The sequence below is a fragment of the Malurus melanocephalus genome, unplaced genomic scaffold (assembly GCF_030028575.1).
Source record: "Malurus melanocephalus ecotype Western Australia unplaced genomic scaffold, MMel_1.1 scaffold_833, whole genome shotgun sequence".
NCBI classification, from domain to species: Eukaryota; Metazoa; Chordata; class Aves; order Passeriformes; family Maluridae; genus Malurus; species Malurus melanocephalus.
The window spans coordinates 106215-130132 of NW_026624065.1; the positions used below are offsets into that span (position 1 = coordinate 106215).

The following is a 23918-nucleotide window of genomic DNA, read 5'->3' on the forward strand; positions in this document are numbered from 1 at the left end:
TATGCAGATGGGCTGCCATACTCTGCTGCAAGTGGTAGAGGTTTGTTACTGCTTCATTACAGTTGCTTTTAAAATCCTCACTTGAAAAGAAACTCTGTCTTAAGCTTTAAAAACAAAGCACACACAAAACAAACAACAAAAACCCAACCAAATAAAACCAACCCAACAAAAAAAAACCAAACCCCAAAGTCCCAAAGAAACATCCACGACACAAAAAAAACCCCAAACAATCTCAATCAAAACCCCCAAGAAAACCCCACAACAATTATTTGATTTGAAGGACTGGGAAGCTAACCCTCAGGGGTAACTCAAAACAGGAGAATTTTTGCTCAGGAGAGCAAAAGTCCAGGAACAAAATTTGAAAGCTGGAGAACAAATATAGAGGAAAAAAGATCAACCCTCGTATTGATGGTTGTTTTTTTTTTCAAACTCTCCATTTTCTGGCATGCCTTCATACAAACTATGTTAAATAATTTGCATGTTTTTTCAGCTTATTTGTATCTGTCAGGCAGCCTTTGTTTCTCCTCCTGAATCTGGAAAAAAACCACTTCTATTAATGTACCAAAGTGCCATTCCATGAGAACCACAAGATCTCAYRTGTGGCGATTTTTTCCTACAGAAGMACAAAACAGGCTCTGCACTATGGGAACATCCCAGTCCTCCAAACCCCAAATGTCAGTTTGGTCAGTTATGCAAATGGGTTATTTTAGAAAATGGGATGAACAAGCAGCTATTCAGGAAACTTAAACTGAGATATACCACAGGAAAGAGAAGAATATAGTTCAACTGTCTTCTGAAGTGACATACTTTGAGATATCTGCACCCATTTATTAGGGACATCTTGCACTGCAGTTAAGACTGACTAAACTGCATTTCACAGCTTGTATTCCCAGCTCTAAGCTGCTTTCATACAGCSATGCTGCTGATATTAGCACATCACAATTTTCTATTACAAGCCATTTTCCATTGTAATGGTCACTGTCACATTTTTGTTTTGCTATTATTTGCTGTCAGGCCAATTTCTGGTTTAGCTTTGAGTAAATCAGCATTTAAAATTGGGCCAGCTTTGGCTGGGGTAGAGTTAATTCCCTTCCCAGGAGCTGATATGGGGYTGTGTTTTGGGTTTGTGCTGAGCACAGGTTGATAACTCAGAGATGTTTTGTTATTGCTGAGCAGGGCTCACACAGAGCCGAGACCTTTTCTGCTTTTGGTGCTGCCACGCTGGGGAGGGGCTGGGGGTGCCTGGGAGGAGACACAGCCCGGACAGGTGACCCMAACTGACCAAAGGGACATTCCAGACCATGGGACATCGTGCTCAGTGTATAAAGAGGGGGAAGAAGAAGGAAGGGGAAAGGTTTAGAGTGATGGTGTTTGCCTTCCCAAGTGGTGGGGCCCTGCTCTCCTGGAGATTGCTGAACCCCTGCCTGCCCATGGGACACAAGGAATTCATTCCTTGTTTTCCTTTCCTTGTGTGCGTGGCTTTTACTTTCCCTGTTAAATTGTCTTTATCTCAACCCACGAGTTTTCAGCCTTTTACCCATCCAGTTCACTCCCTTCAAATGTTTTGGAGCTGTGCTCTGTGTGTCTCTAGGGGTGTGTGTAAGCTTGCTGATAGGCTTAAATTCACTTTACCTAAATCAGAAATACTTTAGGGCTCTGCAAACTTAAAAAAGGTCTAGTCCACTTAAGGATGTTAATTCTTAGTGCTGAAACTTCCATGACAGCTTATTCCACTGCCAGGCACTACAATAAAGCACCCCACTCTGGCCTTGGCATTTTAAAGTCACAGTCTTCAAAATGGTGATTTTAGTTCAAATTAATATCATTATTTGATACCTATGTAAACCAATCCACAATCACAGCAAAAAGACTGTAGGCTTTTGCATAGTTACATGTAAACATACTCATATTAGTTTGTGTAATAAAGCACAACCACCTCATTTTCCCTCTAGCATGACTTTAATAGTTAAAAATCAAATCTGTGCAGAGTGTACTTTATTTGTTCACATTACCTATTTGTGGTTAAAAACCACTTCATCTGACAGTTTAAAAGCATTCTTTCAAAACAAAAGAATTAAACATAGCTTGTACTAAAAAAAAAAATCTGCAAGTTACATGAATGCAGTATTATACAGGAGTATAAAAAAATCAACAGTATTCTACAGAAAATATTTTCAAAACAGCAAATAAAGATTAGGCATGTATGCATGATCCTGAAACAAACAAATACGAATTAAAAAACAGGTAACAAAATTAAAAAAAAAATATCCCGAATATCTGTATAAAAAAAGCAAGGATTCAAAGTGCAGGTGCTCCAGTTTTCATCTTAACATATTATTCAGCAAGTCGATACAGGATACTATTCATTTCATATAAAGTGACAGTGTTCTCAGTAGGATTTAAACATTCAGTTACATTATCTAGCAGATTCTTTTTCATTGCTGCTGCTTTACACTGTAGTAAATAAAGACTTATGCAATACAGACTTTTATTTTCTTAATCTAACAAGGATATAATAGGTTGGTGGTAAAGGTTAGTTTTAAGAACTAAGCTATACTTGCTGTAGATCCAGCCTTAGAAGTAGATATATATATTTCTTTTTTTAACTTTTAAAAACAGAGTTCAAATTTTGAAAAGAGACTCTACCAATCTGTTCTGGGACCTGCATACACTGTCTTTGGAGCACACCAGTAAAGCTGCCAAGTCCACTGGTTGGGAATACAGCCCTGGGCAGGATCATGCTGGAGATCTTTCTTTGGTGGCCACAGCTGGGAAAGGGTTTTCTCTCTGCTGAACCCAGGGAAAGGCAAAGGGGCAGAAACCATGACATTTATCCAYATTTGCCTGATGTGCCAGCTAGGGTTGGGATGGACTTCTCTCTTTTACTTGGGCATACCAGTCTCAGGCAGAGGAAGTTAGAAGCCAGGCAGGTGTCACTGAAGTGGTTTTTCATAAATTCAAAAAAATCAAATCAAAGCATATGTTTAAAGCCTCTTTGGAAAAAATTATATGAAATAAAATGATGCTTCAAGGATGTTGCCTGGAACTTATTATCACCTGAGGTCCTTTTCAGGTTGACAGTGTCCCTTTAAATTTTAAGTTCTTCCCATTTTGTAAATTTTTTCCCCCAAGAATCAGATTTCTATATATGTCTATTTTAAAAATGCACATAAATATTGGCATTAAGTTTACATTTAGAAATTAAGAACTAATCTTTACCATTATATACTGACAGCAATATTAATAATACACACACTTCACTGACAAACGTTATTTTTTTCTGTATTTTGAATAAAATTTGCATTTGTGTAACATTTCCCACAGAAAGAGTGATTATACTTGAAGATAGTTAAGTCTGCACCCCAACATTTTCACATTAGTGAAAACAACCATGTTTTGAAAATACCAGGGCCTCTGCCAGGTACTAATAAATAGAGAATAAAAAGAAAAAATAAAATAAAAAAACCCGACTGCCTTTTATCCCGACATAGTAGAGATTTCATAGTCACTGGCTGAGGTGATGGGTTTACCCCTCATCCTGATGTTTTTAGCATTGGTAATCCTAGCCATCATGGACACAGGCTTGTCAAAATACCTGACCAGTGCTGGCTCAGTCAAAAGGGAGGCTAAAAACTGTTCAAAGGTGATGGCCCAGTCCCTGTCRATGCTGGTGCTCCTGCGCAGGGCAGGGGTGTGGTTGCTTCGCACCAGGACCGTGTCCTCCCCGATGTCCTCGCAGTGCAGCTTCTCCTCCTCGTGCGAGCCTGCGCTCAGCACCGAGTAGGAGGACATGGAGCTGTCATCTTTCGTGTCATCGTCGGAAATGAGCATGGAGGAACAGGCTCCGTTGTCCCTGGGAGAAGAGTCTTCCAGCTTAATGTCTTCCATCTGCATGCCCAGGGCACTGTCGGTGCAGGCAGCCTCCTCCTCGCTGGCCACGAGGCCGCCCCGGAACGCCTTGTGCTGCTCCAGGTGGTACTGCTGGTGCTCCTTCTTSTGGAACAGCTCGCTCTGCACGGCTTTGCTGCAGCTGTTGCTGCTGTCTGTGTCGCTGGGGGGCTGTGTGCTGAAGAGCTTCCCAACCTCCCCGATCTCCAGGAGCAAGCTGGTGACGGCAGCCGTGGCGTGGTACAGGTCCTGCTCGTTGGGGTCCTCGCTGAACATGTTGTACATTGTCTTGCACAGCTCTATGAACTGCCCCTAAACACAGCAGGAAGAAACATTAACAAGAGCAGGAAACAATCATGCTGACATCTACCAAATCAGTTTGGAAAGTCTGGGATTGAGGCTTGACACAAGAGTTTATGTGAGCACAGGGAAACTGGAAATAACCCAGGTGCAGTGTAGGAGGCATTTTCTGTGACTGGGCATTAAGATGTGTTATGTACATTTTGGAATAAATTGACCTGTGTCAAAAGTATTTAGAATAAACTGTTGGATTCTTTGTCCATCATATCACAAATACAAYTCTCTGCAGCCACAGGAGGGCAACAGAGGGTGAGCAGTGAGACACTGCATTCATTTTGGTGGTTTTTCTTGTAGGAATGATGCTAAGCAKAACTAAGGGTTTCTAAAATGATGAGAAGTAACAAAACATGAAGTAAGACCTGGAGCACTCTTTAGCTGACACGGGTAGCTTAGCTGGATACAACTCTCTTGAAATTCAAAACCGATGAATTAAATAGGAAGGAGATTTGCTCAGGGCTACCTTAAGTAAGAATCACTGTTCTACAGGGAATAAACCTTCCCTGTGTGCTCTGGAGGAATCAGCTATCCCAATGGGTCTTCTCTTCCTTAGCAGCTGGGGATATAAGGGGAATGAGACTCGCAGTACAAATTACAAAACATAAAATACTTCTTTCAGRTTATGCTTATTAGACATTAAGAGCTAGCTGGTGATATTCAGTGCATAYCACCCTTTGTCTAGAGATCAAAATAACATGTTATTCCTATTTGTGTTTATCTCATTTTTTGGGATGTTTTGGGAGCTGAATGCCAGTTACAGTATTTTGTAAACAATGAGCTTTGCAATCAGCTGACTGTGCTGCTCTGGTAAAGAAGTATCTGCTCAAAATAAAATCTTTGTTCAGTGTTAATGCACTGAATATTGATACATATGTGAAGAAAGTTTAAAGTTAATGAAAAATAAGTGTCAGCAGAAGTACCTGATTCAGTTTGGGCAAGTCCTTTGTGTTTTTTGCTTTGGATTTATTCTCTTGGCTCCACATTCTCAGATAATTTCGATTCTCTTGTGAGCTCTTCTTGCCTATTGCCAACAAATTACCCAGAGATGGAGGAAAAAGTCCATGAAGAAACCTCAAATGAATACCTTTTTTTTCCCATTTTCAAAAGGAGCATCTTTACACAAAATGAAAGATGTAACTCACACAGAGACACCAAGCATACCTTTGTCTGTTTTCAGACTCACTGTAACAAACCCATCATCTATTCCATGTTTGTTCCTGCTGTCTAGGCCAACAACTAGGAAGTGGAGGGGCAGGGGGAGAGAGAGATCAGTGTGGGTTTAGATACAGACATTGTTTTCATGTGTACAGTGCAAAATCATAAAAAGTTTACAACTGCAAAAAATGCAAAAAAATAAAGTAGGAATGAATGACGATTTTTGCTTATTCTTAAACCTGCCAACAAATTCAATTTAATTTATAACATCACTACGGAGGCTGGGACCATCTCAGGTTTTGTTTGTGTAGTACAATGATTAGCCTGTGCTAACACAACATAACTTCTAGCACAATATGTTTGGTGATTACACTAGTGCATCTTCTTTTGCCTCTCAGGACTTAAAATTGCCATTTATAGTTTATTAACTCTTATCTGTATTTTCAAACAACTGTCCTCCCACTTGCAACCTGAAGGTTATATATTTCTTGAATCAGAGAGAAACTTCACATCCAATATCTCAAGAAAGGCATTTAAGGCAGWAGCAATGAGATGCTGGTTCTCACTAGGTCACATAAAGATTTCAAACCACTGAACTACATTCTGAAGTACCTTTTGCTTTCAGTTTTTTAGAACGTTTTAAGTTCTGATTCAAACACATCTTGAAAGCCAATCTGTTTATTCTTATAGTGGAAGTAATTTTGTGGAGAATAACACACTGATGGCATTATGCTGCAAGTACTTGTGTATTAAACAATTTAGGGGAGCTCTCAGTGGACATCTGCCCACACCTCTAACAATATCAACACATATTCAGATGCTTCATACTTCTTTTTACAAAGAATATTTTGCTTACACATTTAATCCAATTAAAAAGCAGCTCTCTAAAAAGACATGTTGATTGAAATACATCACCTCATCTTGTCATGACCGAGACAAAAGATGCTTACCATGTGTACAGTCTGGTGTGATGTCCTCAAAAAAATACTGAGTGGCTTCAAAAGCTGAGTCTGGCTCTTCTTGCTCAGGGGACGGATCTAAGCAACACAGTAATATTCTTTCATTAAAAATTCCACCCTTTAGTTAAAAACTGAAAGATGTTTCCATTGATACATTAAGAATGCTGATTTCTAGAAGTAAAATTAGGGCTAGGAATCACCTCCTTTTAACTCACAGGAGATGAACAAGTGGAGCTGAATTGCCTTCTTCCCAATACACAATACTGTCTCACAAGGAGCTGTTTGCTCTCAGATGCTGGCTTACCCATCTTCCCATGTCTACATCCATTACCTTCTTCTGTAAAGCTCAGTGTGTCCTAAGCAGAGTGTGAACTCTTTCCTAGCTGGAAACCCTCTGCCATCATTTAGTATGAGCTTACCAGTTCCCAGATACAAAAATCTGCATTCTTTGAAACACATCTTTTCTGTAGTAGTTCAATTAAAAAAAAAATTTAAAGTATTTTTTCTCAGTTAAATTAGCAAATCACTCAGGCCTGCCTCCCAGAAAACCAGCAGGGAGCAATCAGGGATGCATGTTCAAAGCACATGAAGGTGAATGTCCTCTCAAAGCTTTTAGAAATGTTTACCAGAGCATGTAAATGTGCACAAGAGTTAAACTACCCAAGCAGTTAAAATGCTCTTAAATCACAGGTTCAGTGAGSACAGCAGTAGGTTCTTCATGGCATGTGTGTGACAAGCCAGCGAGGATGCAGTTCCAGTACAGCATTTTCAAAACTGTTTTGAGGCGTTTTCATCCCCTCTCCACCCTCAACTGCCTATCTCACTCAGYTGAGTCCAGGTTTGCACAACTGCCTGGAAAACATAGCTATGAAACAATCTGGAGCTTCCCTCTGCAAAGAGTTGTGTCAGCCCAGAGAGGAARCCAAGAAGAAAGGCTGGSGACAAGAAGCGARGAGCCAGGACATGCAGGAACATTTCAAACAGGCCTAATTTTCAAACTCYTAGATAGACTGCAYTATGGTAACAAATGCTGAAGAACAYTGGATTTATGYCTGGGGGATATCACCAACCCCAGCTTAACAGGCAAGAGACATATAAATGTTTGTGGAGGGAACAATTGAGGGCTTGTGAGGGTGCTTTCAGACTTTCCAAATCTCTGTCTGGTTACAGAAGAAGCCCCCTTATTTTACTGCTGCATAAACAGCTACAATAATTCCCACAAATTAATTTTTAATTGAGAAAGCCAGTCATAAACAACTCTGTTCCAAATTCCTGTTCTCAGCAAAACAAGAGCTATTTTAACATCATTTACTTACCAGGCAAAACATGCATTTTRTACAGCAGCTTCAGCTTCTCTGTAAGATCTCCATGGCATGCTGCACCTGAACAAATGAAGTACATTACTACCCAGCATTCCACGCAATTGTATTGTTTATTACTGATGTAATATTTTGGTTTAGAAGCTGCTTCATTCACGCTGGGAAGTTCTGTACCCCTTTACAGCTTGAAATCATAAGGCAGTCACTTGACTTCTATGATCATACGRTCTGCAGCACAAATAGCAAGAGAGACAAATCTACCCTGAACTTCATACTTCAATCTTGGGATCTTCATTAAATGCCTCTTTCATAACACTCAAACTATGGTTATGGCATTATCACTCAGAAAGGCCTCCAGCTGGAACTTAACAAGACTTTTTTGTGTGGACTTCAACTTTTCTGACCTGAGTATCCAATAACAACAGCACATGCCTCAGAGCAGTAAGATATTTACAAAAAAACCCCAAAAAGTCAAGTAAAGAGCATTTATCACAGCTTAGCCATGRGTTAAACTGATTTTCAGGCAATACTTTCGAGTGATTTTTCCACATTATCCCCTATTCCTTTCTGGACTACACTACGATTAGCTGTATGAAATCCAAGGGGTCTATTGAAGCCCCTCCTTCCAATTAATTAAATGGATAGTAGTTAAAGTAATGAAGTATCCTATAATCAGATTTTTTCATAAATCTCACTTGTCGTGATACACCATTGATAAACAAATGAATTAACCTTCAGTAATTAAGTTGTGCAGAGATTTATTTTACCTTATAGGTGACCGTGTCAACTTATCTCTGCTTTGCAATCTATTAAGTGTGGTGTGGCAAGTACTAATAGTCACAGCCTCTTGTAATGCTTAACACTCCAATAAATACAGATGTGAGGCCAAAGAGTTCAGTGCTTCTACATTAGCCATTTTACTTTTAACATGGTCCTTTTTAAGCACAAAACCTCATTATGTTCCTATGTGGTGTATCACACCATGCAGGTCATGCTTTCTCTTCTGGTAAAGGCAACATGAAACACCCAAAGCATGGAATGGCTGCACTTCTGCATCCTCCACCAACAGGGAACTGCAGGGAAGCAGTCACTAAAATAGGAATCAGGGCACAGRGTGGCATGTGTGGAACAAGAGAGGCTTATTCCTCTCTGTCCCCAGATGTGAAGAGAACTGAAATCACTCAATAGTTACTGTTTCAGGTCAATCTGTGTGTGCTTCCTAATGGCAGACCCCCTTCCTCTTTGCTCAGAATTAGGAAGAGCATTTCCAGCAGGTCAAGGGAGTTGATCCTTCCTGAAAGGCTTGGAGCAGTGGTAAGATTAACACTCTGCTTTTTGAATATCCTGCTGCGTTCTATGGTTGAAAAAAACTGCTTACAAAAAAGAACGTACACTCAGGCACTCCTTTGCAAGATGCAGTTTTTATGGTGCTGACTTCAGCAGGAGGCTGTGACAAGGAGAACACTGGGGAGCGGGAGACCTGCATGCTCTGAGAAGGGAGTATTGCAAAAAAAATTGATGGGAGGCAGAAGGCCCCTTTGAACCTATGTAGAAATCTCTGTAGCTTACCAGGATGTGCAGTCAACAACTATTCTGCTACAGTTCAATGAGGCACAGGGGTGCAGGGGAGCTTTGCCAGGAGTGACTAACCCAAACTGCTCCTAACCAAGCCTGGAAACCTCTTCTGAGCAGCACAACTCATTGGGCAAACAAATCAAGACCACTCCCTTATTTTGACTGTATTATTGTAACAGGGCACAGAGTAAACATAAAGAATACATCAGGCTGTTCCATCTTTGCTCAGCTGAAGCCCTGGAGACACCTGAAATAGGAGGTTYCTGAGCCATTTGCTCTAGGGACAAGGAAAAGGAAATGGTATTATTAAAAGTCCTGGGGCATGGTGCAATGTGCTCAAACAGATCCATTGTTCTTTTGTTGACTGTGTTGTCCTTCCTACCATTCATGTGCTTCTTAAACAAAAAAAGGGGTCAGCATGGTTGGCTTATTTTCTAGGGGAAAGAAAAAGTTTCCAAATTACACCACATTGGCCTTAGTTCCTGAAAAATGTGAGTTAGCAGAATGAGCATTTTTGATTGCTTTGCCCATTTAAGATTTTAGTTCAGTCATGTTGGCTTATAGCTACATCTGCACATTTTACATTTATTTCTGCTCACAGTGCTCAAGACCARTCCTTGTTCTTRTTACTCATTAGTGGTTCCAAAACATGCTCTCAGTCAGTGACTGGTTGATTGTTTTTGGCAGCATCCTGTAAACAGGAAGAGCAGTTAATTCCTGGGACCTCAAAAGGCCATTGAGTGTTACCTGGCAAACAGTACCTCAAACACACATCACTGCATCATGGGAAGCACTGGGATTTTTTGGGTGGTATGAAGGGAAGGTGTGGAGCCAGTTTAACTGTCACAGCATTTTGCACTGACAAGAGAACAGGTGCTACCACTGCTGTACAGAGGTGTTAATGCAAGGCTGCATTTGGAGCTCAAAAATACTTTTACAAAGAGTTGCTGAAAGCCAGACTGGGAAACCTTTCCTCTCTCAAAACGGATCAAAATGTAGAGCTGGAGGGAATTCCAGGTTGCCATGAAATAATACATGATAGATAGTAAGATGTTGGTCACTTWGAGTGAACAATTCCTGCTACATTCAAAAAAGGAGTGGCCAGCTCCTGCCTCATCTTTTCTTCCTCATGTTAATCCTGGGGTTYGCATCACTAACACTGATGTCCTGAAATCTTGCTTCTTCAAGACTAAACATATTCAGCCTCCCTTGTCAGACCTGCACCTCCTCTTTCCTCTTTTCAGGGGAGTTCCAACCTGCTTTCTGCAGTCTTGGTCACTGATTTCAGAAGTAACAGAGGCAATAACTCACACTGTAACTATGACTGGAGTCATACACCATTAAGCACACGTGCTGCACTTAACTTTTGTGTTGGGAGTTAGCAGCCAGGGAAACACTCAGATCCTAATGGATGTGTAGTTCATGTGCTGCTCTTTTCCCAGTGTGATACATCACTGGCTAATGTAGATGCACCTACAGACCAGCCTAAAGCCCAGAGGGAACCACTGTCACAGGCACGACAAAATGAGCTGAACARAAACAAATGTGACTGGTTTGTCCCATTATTTCAAAGTATTGTGGATCCCACTTACTTAGCCCAGAGACGAATTCACGGAAGTTGATGAGCAGGTCTCCATTTTCATCCAGAAGCCTGAACAAGCGGGCAGCCAATACATCTGAGTGAGTTCCACAGGCCCAGGGGAAGAGGAGGGCAAACATGCCCTTGAACTGCTCGAAGTCAATGCGGTACTGCTCCAGGTAAGGCAGGCTGGGGTCGTGCCGCTCCGTGGCGTTGCTGTTTCCTCCCCAGTAGCAGCTGGTCAGGTGCTCTGCCTGAACACAAGGTAAACACCACGAGATTATCAGCACCTCTATAAACAATTCATTGCTCTCCATGATAAAAAAAAAAAAAAATCCAAACAACTCTTTCACATGCATTCTTAAAACAATGCAAGGTAACAGATGTATCTCAATTTACCCAGCCCTTTCACTTCTGGAAGAGGTTTTGCCTCTAACCAGCATAAAAAGACATCCCTTTATAAAAAAAAAAGCAAAACTTTTTTCTGCCTCCCAGGCAGATGAAACATGAAACACCTGTTTTGGCCAGCGCTGTGACTTCACAGACTTGCTCTGTGTTTAGTCACTGTCTGCACCCTCATCATGCAGTCAAGTCAGAAGTCTCATGAAATCTTTATTTAATCTTKAATCATATGAAAATAGCTGTTTATTTGAAATATTTTTTGTTGCACTGTAGATTCTCAAAAATACTGAATAATGTACTATTCTTTTAGTCTTCATGAAATCAGTGGAGTTTCTGGAGCTGATTTTAGCAGAATCTAATTCAAAACAATTCAGAAAGTTAGAGAAAAAGATACCAGCACTGAACAGTGGTCAACCACGGAAGACTGTCTGACTTGGTCTCAGTGATTTCATAGAAGACTRAAAGAAGGCACTGCAGGATTTGGACAATTTGGACTTGTCATTACAGATGGGAAATTAAAAGGAAACAAATGCTTCATCGCATTAAAAAAACCAACTCTCTTATAACAAAACAGAGAAAGAATGTATTTTGTTTTAAGACAGCATGCATGAAGGTGAAGCTGAAGCATTTAAATGCTCACCTTAAAATTTGTGGATCTAAATTTGTGGCCCTGCTGTGCAACCTACTTACAAAGATACATCCATTTGTGACACTAAATTCCCATGTAATACATTAAAGCATTAACAATGGCAAAAATCAGCTATTGTGATATGAAAGTATTAACTGTGGACAACAGAATAAAGGTATTTTTTGTGATAAATTCCAAAACTTGGGTCAGGTAGAGAGAGACATTTCGTTTCCAATGACCGATTAAAAGCCTCTATCTCTTCATTTTTTCATTTAATAGCTTTCATCAATATATACTTTTTTTCCATGGACAAATCATTTACTGAATTAATCCTTTCCTGATGTTTTAAAAACTGTTCGAGTTTTTATTTTTTTTGTATACCAATAATATAGCAGCTAATTGAAGTTTGTATCAAGATAGCCAATAATAACTGACAGAGTTGACCTGGTGCTTAGAAAAGACCAAGTTCCCCATCAAAAAATGAACATTTACACTTCCTGGAGGCACATGATCTTATCTTCACTTAGCTTTACCTTGAAAAGAGCATATAGTTCCTCCAGTTCATCRATAGTAAAAGAAGTCTCTGTCACAATAGTTCGTACCTTTGGAAACACAACATTAACAGTTACAGGTTTGAAATCCACATCTCACTGAAAAGATAATTTAAATTTCAGAAATTTATTATTTCAGAAACTTATTATTTGCAAAGAACATTATTTCAGTACTTACCACATTGCGCTTTGTAGTATCTTCRAGGGTTTGGATGACTTTCAGTCTTTGTTTGAACCTCATCTGTTCAATTAAATCTGCCCGGATACTTCCAAATTTCTTGAAAGACAGAAAATAGTACATGATTGTCTGTGTATTAATATTCAGAATATTTAGCTTGCCTTTAATGTATTTGAGAAATTAATTTATGTGATGGACCACAAATGGAATTGCTGTTAGAGCATTTTTCTAACACATTACAAAGTTACAAAGACTTTAGGAATATATCACTAGATTTTATTTTTCCCCAGAACTTATTTTAATTAGAAAGGTCTTAATTAAATTTCAAACTCTCCCATTTCAAACTGTAATTTCAGTAGTTATMAATTTCTGGCTTGGCAAATCTCTATGAATAGATCATTTCATGACTCCTGCAGAGTTTTATTTCAGCTTGTCCTGGAATGTCTCATAACCACAACAGAAATAGGATATTAAACTGACTGGATCTCTAATGGCCAAGACAATAGAGCAGTCCTTCCCTTCCAAGGATCTGAAACCAAGTAACAAGAATGCAATTTCCACTAGGAAAATATTCTCTTGAATACCCAAGTCTTATTTTCAGAAGTTTTTTGACAACGCACGTAACAGTGTCAGGGCGCTCCTGCATATGCTACAGAAGCACCCTAGGGGGAAAACCTATTAGGAATAATATTCCATGTTTTCATATGCAGAGGAATGCCTAATCCCTAAGATTCATTTCTGTAGAAGTATTATAAGCAGAAGTTTCTTGCTGTCCAAAASCCACTTGAATGCACAGACAATCAGCAGAAGCAGTAATGCCAGACATCAACTACCCCACAAGTAAAGCTATAAAGGGGTGGCAGAACACACATCCATGCAGGATGGATTTATATTTCCAGTGCAAGAGCATCTATGTAAGCAGGTCATAATTTGCTGGCACTTTCTTGTAAGAAGAAATTAATGCTAAAGCTGCATTTATCTATAAAGGTGTTCACCTTTACCATGTACCTTGGGAATAAAAAGATGCTTCACGTATTTGTAAACATTTTGCAAATAAAGAAGTCTTTTGATAAAARCAGCATGTAGACAAACATTCATCAATATCAAGCATCACAGAGGTCATAAAACCTYGAAAAGACAGGTCTTTTGTAGCTCTGATGCCACACCTATTCCAGTAATCAGAGTTTATTCACTGATCTGACAGCCAAATAAAAAGGTCTGTTCACATTCATTAAACTAAACTCATGCAGCCTACAAAGAAGGAAGGCTGCAGATGATTACCCTGCCTATACCAACTTTCAAGCTGTACATGGGGTTGTTGGAAAGGTGTCACCTGTTCTATGTCACAACTGCATCAAAAACAAATTTCCACTGATGATAGAAAGGTCTTCTGAAATCATACAGATTTCACTACTATTTCAGTTTGGAACAGCACAAGAAAGTTTAAATGAGAATTAACATTTTCCAAATTACAAGTTCAGCCTTTTTGTTTGTAAATCACTTTTTGGCCGTGGGCTGCTCTCCTTTGGGGCCTCAGACTTCTCTATRAWACARCTCCWATTAAAARYTTTGGTTTAAAGAAGAAGACAGTCWAGCTCYCCTTCCTTGCCCCATTCCAGTCTCCTGACATCAGTCTGCATTTCTTTTATGCTTTTTCCRTTTCAAGCAAAGCCAAACTACAGAGTATCAAACTCCTCTGTGAAGCAGAAGTCATGTGTGTTGGCAAGTTCCTGTTAAGAAATCTCACCCTACCTCATAGGAAGACCTGATCAGTCTGAAGATATCCACCTCAGGATACGGCTCTACATCATCACTGAGCARGGAGTGAAGATGAGGAATGGGAGGAAGAGTGCTGTCCTTATTAGTTACACTGTCCAAATATCTGGTGGGGAAAAAAAAAATAAACAAATAAGAAACCCAAGAGAAATTTGCACCCCCTCCCTTCTGAGCGTTAACASCATAAGGGTTACATATTGATTATTACATGTAAAAATGATCCAGCCATGCTCCAGGAAGAGTAAGGTTGTAACTACTGAAATTGATTATTTATTATTATTGAAAAAAAAATACTATTATGGAAAAAAAATTCAAAGTTTGAGTACCATCTTGAAAACTAAACACCACTACCTAACAAAAGGAAATCAGAAGTTACACTAAGCAGTATTAATTCCTGTTAAATGACTCCAGCAACTCTATCATSCTCCTGTTTCACTGAAATCTATTTGTTCAAGATCCTACTTAATTCTTCTGAGTTCTACCTTAATCTATTCCCCAAACGATTTTCCTTGACATCAAGTCTTTTTCTTAGTAACCTTTGAAAGGTAGCAGGCTGAAGTACAAAAACTCATGCAATCCACAAAAATAATGAATCAAATTAAATTTCTATAACCAGGTTTTGGAAGCTTATTTGAATGTCTTGAAAGGAAAATTTATATCTTGTTGGTAACTTAGCATTATTTYAAGATAATATAAGGAGTACCTGACATAGATGGGATTATAAGCACGTAAAAGTGTTTAATTTAGTATTTGAACACAGAACACAAATCAGAAATGCAAGCAAAGAGRAAAATGACAAGAAGACACTTAATTTTCTATAATACCTTCCCAAGACTGTCATGGCTTCTCCATCATCTTTACAGTTAAGCAGCTTGTCTACATTAGCTTCGAGGACAGCAAGTGCCAATTGAAATATCACCTTTATTCCTTCACAGAAGAAACAATCCACAACCACCACTGCACTTTCAAATGGCATTACACTGAGGAAAAGAGTGAGGAACCAGGACAGGGAGATGGTGGAGATCACACCCAAGTCCTGCATGCAGTCATAAAGCTGTGGAATGTAGTCACGAGCCAACTCTTCGAAGACACCYTGATCCACCAATGCTCCTGTTGAAGACAAGCAGGGTTGAACAAATTCAGGAGCAACTGACACACTGCCATTTAGAAGAGAAAAAACCCTCYGTATATTCTATATATATAAATAAAAAGCCCAAGAATATTTTGCATGGTGCTTATGCATATTTTCTCATTTTCAAATAAATAACAGATTCCATTACACTACTGAGCTGTACATATAAGTTGAACTGTAATAAGGTTTTTTCTGTTTTAATTGTACATTCCATAATAAATTAAAAAGGATCAATTTGGTCTAACACCAGAGCAGAAATTAAATGCTGGCTTGATATTACTGATACTAATTGGAATAAGACCTCAGCATCACCTGTTGAACAAGGCCAGGGTGACTGTGAGGGTTTAGATTTACTTCAAGAGAACCTCATGTTATACGTTCCTATCCATAGCATCAGTGTTTTAACCATGCCAGGAAGAATAATTTCTAAGGCTGAGTATCTCAGGCAAAAACAGTTTCTGTGATAAACTGAAGTCATTGACTTCCACCTGCACAAGGAAACTCAACTGACAACAACAGCTTTCAGATACCTGTGACCTTTCAAATCATGTAAAGGCACAAAGACTTCCACTGTAAACTGCTAAAGCTCCTGTTTTCACCTTACCTTGATCAGACAACTGGGCCATCTAAAATCCGAATTTTAACCTCCCTTCTCTTCTTAAAAATGTGCTTTGCTTAAGCCCACTTTATAATGCCATCTGACACTAAGTAAATGATAAACTATTAACTGTAACAGTACCTCTTTAGGGAATTGTCTTTATTCTTGTGAGCAAGCTCCCTTGTCATCAGCAAGCATAGACACATCTCCCCGTGTATTTATTTCAGTATAATACCATCAATTAATTTGTATATTTTTTATAGTGTCATTTAAAAAATATCCCCACAGCATACCAACAACTCTTGTGTTGTAGTAGTCAGGCAGCATACGCTCACACAGAGCCACCAGCAGCCAGAAAGCTTCYTCCTCTTTTGCATAAAGGAGCAGCACTGAAGTGACAATATTCATAGCCTAAAAGAAAGGGAAATACAATTATTCAGTATCTAGCACCACACCAGGGCAGTAAAGTGGCTGCAAAATTAGTCACATCTCTCACTGCAGATCCCAAACTATACATGTACTTCCCTGCACAAACAGCAGTGTTCTCCCAGTGAAAGGCTTAAGAAAGCTTCAAATCATAAAAAATTAATAGGTTTCACTTTAGTTTTTCTCTTTAGTTGTTTCATTGAGAGCAGGGTGGTGGGTTTTTTTGGGTTGCTTGGTTTTGTGCTGCAGATTTTTTTTAAGATATCAAGATTGTTTTTCCCAATCAAAGCCTGACTCAGATCTGCAAGCATCCCTGTTATACCAACAGTGATATTTTGCCCTTGGTGCTCTTGGGGAATCTGGGTCTGGTGCAGCCAAAACACCTCCCACAGCACTAGKGATGTTCCTGAATTCTCACTGTAGYTGGATCAAWCCTCAAKGYTCTTAATTGCTGTGACAGCTTCAGGGACCAGAACTGAAGTGTCTTTCTACWGCTCCTCTGTTAAATAATCTTTACAAATGTTGTAGAGATTACTTAGCACCGCACTTCTTACTAAATAATTTACGATGGTATCTGCTAGAATTGCTTGCACTTACTTGTGTTGTATCTAGGAGTCTCAAAAATCCAACTTTAATCAGGCTTCTTAACACTAATGAATTCAAGTTTCCTCTTTACAAAAGTATGTAGGAAGGCAAAAAAAAAAAGGCCAGGTGATAAACCAAAATTATATAGCAAGAAAGAATGATTTAGAACCAGAAACTAAAATGACCTGAATTATAGGCATAAGAACCTCAAAACTATGCACCTGGGTCAGCACTAACTCTACAGATACATGGCTGGGACTCACAGTGATATCTCTTGGGATGCTTTATTTTTCGCCAAGTGTTTGGTTTATTGGTTGTTTTCTTTCTTTGAGTTTTGTTTTGAATGACTGCACAGCATCATAAAAAGAGGAAAGGAGGTTCTGGAGGGTTATTATAACTAATACATTGAATAATAGTTCATGATAAGATGAAGAGATAAAAATAAATAAATGTTTAAGGCTGAACACGAAGTGTTTTGGTTTTGAAGGGATTTTTGGTTGAAGAGAACCTTTCTTCAGGGTCCAATTGTCATTTTCTGTAAGCTGTTATCTTCTGTCCAGGTTCTAGATATATGAGCAGAAAATATGCTTACAGRAAACATCTCCCAACATGTGCTGCTAATGCTGTTAGAGCAGGTCCTTGTGTGACAGCCCCTCTGGCCTCAGAATTGCTGCCTCTGCAGCACTGAGGTGTGAGCTCACAGCACCAGCCACACCTCACAGCACTTCACACAGCCAAACATTTATATGCATGACTGAAGAAACAGGACTGCAAGGAAAGAACTGGAATTCCAGAAAATGACGGATTGCAGGCTATTTCAGTTACCTGGCAATATCCTATGTTTGGATTTCTGAAAGCATAAGCTGTCAAGACTCTCCTTAGAGCAGCAATGCCCATCTCATTCTGGAATGCAGGGTGTTCAGGAAGGGAGCGGTGCAGATCCCTCTCTATCTCTTCTGTAGCAAGATTGTATTTTCCCATCGATTTCTCCACTAGGTCCTCATAATAACCAGGATGAGTGGCCATTTCATTAATGGCTCCTAGGAGAGGGAGAAGAGTATTAACACCAAGAGGAAAAGGAAGGGTTAGCAGATACAACATCCCAAATCTGCTACTCTTTCATCCAGAATGTATTTGAAATATTCTTTCTGTAGAGGTGATTACAAAAAAAATTAAAAAATAAAAGCATGTGATTAGGCAATTATCAGTTCTTCCTGTCTTCTCTWCAGGCATTTTTATAATGAGGTTAAAATCTCTCATCCAGAACAAAAAAGGAGGCATGAAGAAAAAAACAGCTGYGCAGTCACATGGTATCATGAGCTCCCTCTGCAGCTGGTTGTGGGTTTGGTTATCCTAAATAACTCAAAACTTGTCTCTGAGAAAGCTACTTGCCCTGAGGAGAGAGTAGATTAATGCTTGGTWGTAGAAAATATGATATGTCAGCCAAAAGCAAGAGGCAGAAACTCATGAGCTCTATTCCTACTTTTGAAAATGACTCTGTCATCTTGGGCAGGGCACTCAGCCTTAGGGATCCCACTTCATGCTCACAGAGCTGCTATGAGATTGCACTACTGACTTTACAAYTTCTCTGGAAACCAAAATCAAGTGTCAGTAGTACAAAGTAATGCACATGGAAAATATAAGTTATAGGTACACCATGAAAATTGGTCCAAACTAGTTAATAGGACACAAAAGAGAGCTGTGCATTCTGGTGTGTGTTTTCTGAAAACATTTCTTTCMTGCCCAGCAGCAAAGAGAAGATGTGTATGACTTTGTATTACTAGGGGAAAAATAGGAAACAAACTTGAAAGTATCATTAGGGCATCAGATAAAGGCCCAGGTGTACTCCTGTCCTGAATGGTGTGGGCAGTTGTGGTAACTATCTTGGGGAGGGTAGAGCTRAAGAAGGTATATGGTGAKRAGCTTATGAAGAAAGCCTGAGGTARGATTGATTTCCARATAACTAACAATAAAATTAATAAAATTCCTCAACTTCRAGAAAAAACCCTAAGAGGACACAGATCTAGAGAATACTTTATGGCACAGAATCACAGACAAATATTTTCTTACCATTTTTCACATAATGGGAGCGCCTAATAAAATGTTAAAGTAGCATTTTTTATTATTAACAAAAAAAAGATAGTGGTTTCATGCAACATGCYTAAACTTTGGAATTTCTTGCAACAACTTCCTTTGAAGCACAAAAGTTTAACTGGATTCAGAAATCATTAAATAAATGGGAATTAGGCTTGCTGGTGGTTACTGAACATCTGGAAGGCCCCAACACTGCTGGCTTCTGGTAACTGAGTGTGCATTCTGCTTTTTTCGTATTCTTCCTTAATTATGTGAGCCTGTTTGAGAAAGGGTTTTGCTGGTCTGAACAGAAATGTCATCTAAACCTGTCTGGTGCCTGCTAACAATCACAGCCTTCCTTACTCCAAATGTTTTCAGACACTTATTTATTATCTGCACCTTTAATCATCTTTCAAATCCTTTCTTCCCTCATGCTTTTGCTTACATCCCACAGACACATTCAAATGAAAACCTACCTGAGAAGAGCAGCCACAGCTCCCCTCTCATGCTTTCTGGAATGCCCTTTAGGACGAGGTCTCTGGTTTTYTCTGTACGATACATACAGACCCCTTGGCCATATTCAGCAAAGTGAATCTTCCAGGCCTGYTCCTTCAGGAACTCCTTGGCCTGAAAGCAAAGAAAGGCAGGCATGAAGGTGCAGCTTCTTTTTCTAACACTCTGACCCACTAAAATYTTGAGTGCTAAAATGTCTGCAGTGTTCTAACTCTAAGTGAGCAAGAAATAACTTGGCTACAGTCCAGTTACCTCCTTAATGGGCTGCCTCCTCACATTTCCTAGTTTCTGTGCCAGTAGTCTTTGCTGTTAAGCAGTWATACTTAAGAGCAAGAATACAACCTCTCCTTGATTTACATCCAACTTTGCTTTTATCTAGTGAAGTTATTTGTATTGGTAAAACAAGAACATGTTCAACCCTTTCCTTCTGTGAACAATACTGCCTCATCTTAACTGTCTGGCAGAACGAAACTTTTCTGGGTCATAACCACTGGTTTTAAAGGAAACATAATTTAACAGCATTTTCAGTCAAGTGGATCTCTCAGAGGTGTATTTTACCAGCTTAGGGTTGAACTCCTCGGGTGACCTGCGCCGATACATTGTCATTAAAGCTTGAGTTGCTGTTGGAATGCCATTGTCATTGAGGTTGAACTGTCGCTCTCCCTCCGACTCTGAGCTCAGGCTTTTGTGAGGGCTGGCAGAAATTAAACTACTTGACCTTGTAAACACCTGTAGAAAGTAGTCACAAACAATACAGGCATGAAGATGAGACAGAGTCTGGACTTTCTATCTAATTTTACTTCGAAATTTATACATGCTAACAGTTAACAAAACATATGGCAGCGGAAATTAAACCTGTACAGAATAATGAAATACTTTCAAGTTTCTCAATAGCTCTCCTGAAACACAACCAAATTCTAGAACTAGAACTGCTGAGGTAACATTAACCAMAAGTAGCCCTGGGCAACTCAGCCAGCTCCCTTGGTCTGTCAACATCATATGACCATTAGACTGTGATTTGGAAGAAAAGTACTTTGAAGAAAAAGGATTTTCTGACTTCTCAAACAGCTTTGAAACTGAATTACAGTAAAATCTCAAAGAACAGTTTACACCAAATGCCCGAAATTGCAATGCATATTAGATACGTAGTTATATTACAAAACGTARCAAATGCTTGCAATTATTAATTTGTGTTTTTAATTCAGTAGGTAGAATACTTAGATCCATTTAGGGCAGAAGTTCCAGCACTGTACATGCCTGTGTSCCCTGGCATACAACAACACAGGAATTATACCTCACCATCAACAAAGCAAGCAAAAAAATTTATTTTAAGACACACATGGCAAACATGGTAGGCCTACTCAGGACACAACTAAGGTATGGGTTAGTACAGACTTGGAATATCTGTGGAGATCTGCCTATATAGAACCAAAATTATATACTACAAAAGCCTCTTCTACTTTGAGATGTGAACTACTAAGCTCAGATGGGTTTAACAAAGGTTGAGGTTGTTATATGCAGCATGTGAATTTCATACATAAAAGCTGGAATTCAGCAGAAGGCTTGACATTCCAAGTGCCCAGGAAAGTGTATCTAATCACATCTTCTAAAAACCATTTACTTTGCACACATTAAAAAGAAGGTTGGCTCCAAACAGGGTCATTTGATGTCCAAGACTGGGCTGTTCTTTTTCTGTTACCTTAAATGTTCCAAAATTCACTAGGAGTGCACATGCAAACTTGCTCAGCTCAGACATTGTTTTCAGAAGGATCAAACGATGGGATTTAGCAGCTAAAGTCTTGAATAAAAAGAGTTTCATACCAACTGATAATTTATCCAAATTATTAAAATTCCAGAATTACATTTGATTTGCAGAAGTTAATATATACTAAAAGTATTATTCCATTAATCATTAATTATGACACTTTCCAACAAGATACATTATAATTTCAGAATGTGGCAGCAAGAATTAGAGTAGCTTTTCCTCAGCTTTTCCTCAGATGATTTCTCTTAGGTTTAACATGAAAAAGATAGATATCCTAATTGACAAATTTTAACACTTCAGCTCAAAGGCATTAACACAAATTTCTGTGCACAGAGGTTTGGCTTAACAAAAACTTAAAGGTGTTTCCTGGTTCCTCTTTCCTCACACCAGTTAAAATCCTCTTCTTCTAGTAAATKATTCCTCCACATACCTCATCATCTGAGCTGATATAGCTTCCAGAAATATTTTTATCCAAGTATATTTTTGAAGTGGTTTGTTGCAGAAAGTCTGAGATCCTCTGTACAAGAAAGTCTCTGTCTTTCAAGTTGGCAAAGAGGAACGTCATTCTGTTTTTCGTGCTGATTGACAGTGGGCTGGGCAGCACACTAGAGCTGTCTGCCTTTTCCACTATTGTCACCTGGGGAGAAACAGTTGCTACAGCTTCAGATTGTCAGTTAATCAAGCTGCTCGGTCAAAGAAACCATGACAATACAATAAACCCGTGTTCATTCTGTCCTATATCAAATTACTGTGGATACCCCTCTGCCAGAAAACACRGTTTACATACAGGGACTTACAAGTCTGAAAGATGAAGGCTGTCACCCCTCAAACAACTGGCTTCAGTAYATTCTCCAGCAAAACTCCCCTGTACTACTTAGTTCATTTTCCTCAGACTGCATTTTAAAAGAACCAGTAAAACAAAATTTCATCTGTGGGACACAAATCTATCAGCTTTTTTGTAGGATTTCCACATCCCTCTCCTGCTTCCCAACATCAGCACAGGCTGAATCCACAGAAACTTTTGCTTACCTTTTACTGCCAATACATGTGAATAAACCATTTTTGAGATGACACTCCTGTACGACTATATTATAGTTGCATACAGTGATAACAGTTGCATAATGTTATTTTAATGGCATTTTCACAGTACAAAGAAACTTGCAACAAAGGGAAATAACCCCATGTCTTCCCTTAYAAAGGAAAACCCTTACAAACATCTAACCCTGTGAGGTGCAGGCTTCTGTTTGACCTTCAGTTGTTAGGGAAGTGGTCACTAATCTAAGTGAACTCCAACCTGTAAACAGCACTCACACCACAATCTAYGGAGCACAGTGAACAGTTCCCTGAGGTTTCAGTACAGCACACAAAGCAATCTCAGGGCTAAGTCATATATCGTTGATGAATTGTTGTGTGTTCTAAACATTACCARCTATTAGCCTTTAAAACAAATCAATCCTTGAAGTTTGTGCAGTTCATGCACTGAACAAAACACAAATCACAATTGCAAATGCTTTTAACCACTGCTTTACAACTTTTAGATGATTTCTCGGGCAATGAAAACTGACTGACTGCGTTCAGAACAGAAAGTGGCACRTTTAATTTTAGTAGGACATTTACTTTTTCTCCTTTAATCCTTTTAAAAACAGAAATTAATGGTAAGATATGAGYGCTATAATATTATTAGCTCTCTAGCTAAATGGATAGGGTAACCATTCTTCACACATTTTCTTTGAAGATTTAAAGACTGCAGTGCACCGCTCAGGTGCTAAACCACTTCTCTGTTCTCCTCACTTCCTTTTATTTTTGTATTAACTACAAATCTACTGGTTATTTGTTAACTTAAAGGACTTTACTAACAGCATATTGAAATTAGCTTAATAGTGTTCTCTATGTTTTCTGTTCCACTTAAAACCTGAGTGCAGTCAGCACAAAAGATAGACAAGTTCTAAAGGCACAGGACACTATTAAAGCAAGGTTAATTATAGCTCTGCTATAATGAGAGCTGATACCCACCTATTTTCTATTCAACAGACACACACACACATCTGAAGTGCTTTGCTTGGAGAGAGCACCTGCTGTGGGTGCAATGAGCAGCACAGTCAGCCACTGAAAAACATCTTTCCCCATCATAATTTCTGAATAAATGCTTTGCTATTGTCTCATCTGTTGTAACACCTCCAGGATATCAGAGAATACTGGAATTAACTAAGGGTCTAACTCAAAGCTTTAATTCAATAGAAAGCTTTCCTTTAATTACTAATGGTACTGATCAGTTGTTCTGAGGATTTGCACTACCCCCTGGTTTACTGTTCTCCTTGCTGGTGCTGCGATTTAAAGGTGTTCTCACAGAAGAACTTATTCCTTCAGCTACTCCTTTCTCTTAAAGCTTTAGTGCTGCTCTGAATCCCGTGCTGCTGTGGCTGTGGTTATCAAAAGCAGCTGCTGAATCTGCAYCCAGG

General features: G+C 39.2%; 1 protein-coding gene across 3 annotated transcripts in view; it reads right to left on the bottom strand.

The window, feature by feature from the left end:
- Positions 1 to 1911: 1911 nt before the first annotated feature.
- Positions 1912 to 23918, bottom strand: part of TBC1D9 (TBC1 domain family member 9) — a 46106-nt gene continuing 24099 nt past the window's right edge. Inside the window, exons 7-21 of one of the 3 annotated variants that reach the window (XM_057385492.1) lie at positions 21890 to 22096; positions 20253 to 20423; positions 19658 to 19808; positions 17934 to 18148; positions 16391 to 16508; positions 15192 to 15477; positions 14344 to 14473; positions 12592 to 12690; positions 12396 to 12464; positions 10846 to 11086; positions 7676 to 7741; positions 6351 to 6437; positions 5407 to 5481; positions 5166 to 5266; positions 1912 to 4200 (exon numbers count right to left, since the gene is read on the bottom strand). In XM_057385492.1, coding sequence (XP_057241475.1) covers positions 3478 to 4200; positions 5166 to 5266; positions 5407 to 5481; positions 6351 to 6437; positions 7676 to 7741; positions 10846 to 11086; positions 12396 to 12464; positions 12592 to 12690; positions 14344 to 14473; positions 15192 to 15477; positions 16391 to 16508; positions 17934 to 18148; positions 19658 to 19808; positions 20253 to 20423; positions 21890 to 22096 — 2739 coding nt within the window. In that variant the 3' untranslated portion in view covers positions 1912 to 3477. The remainder of the gene's footprint in view (positions 4201 to 5165; positions 5267 to 5406; positions 5482 to 6350; positions 6438 to 7675; positions 7742 to 10845; positions 11087 to 12395; positions 12465 to 12591; positions 12691 to 14343; positions 14474 to 15191; positions 15478 to 16390; positions 16509 to 17933; positions 18149 to 19657; positions 19809 to 20252; positions 20424 to 21889; positions 22097 to 23918) is intronic. The other 2 variants (XM_057385493.1, XM_057385494.1) reach the window with 2 other exon arrangements.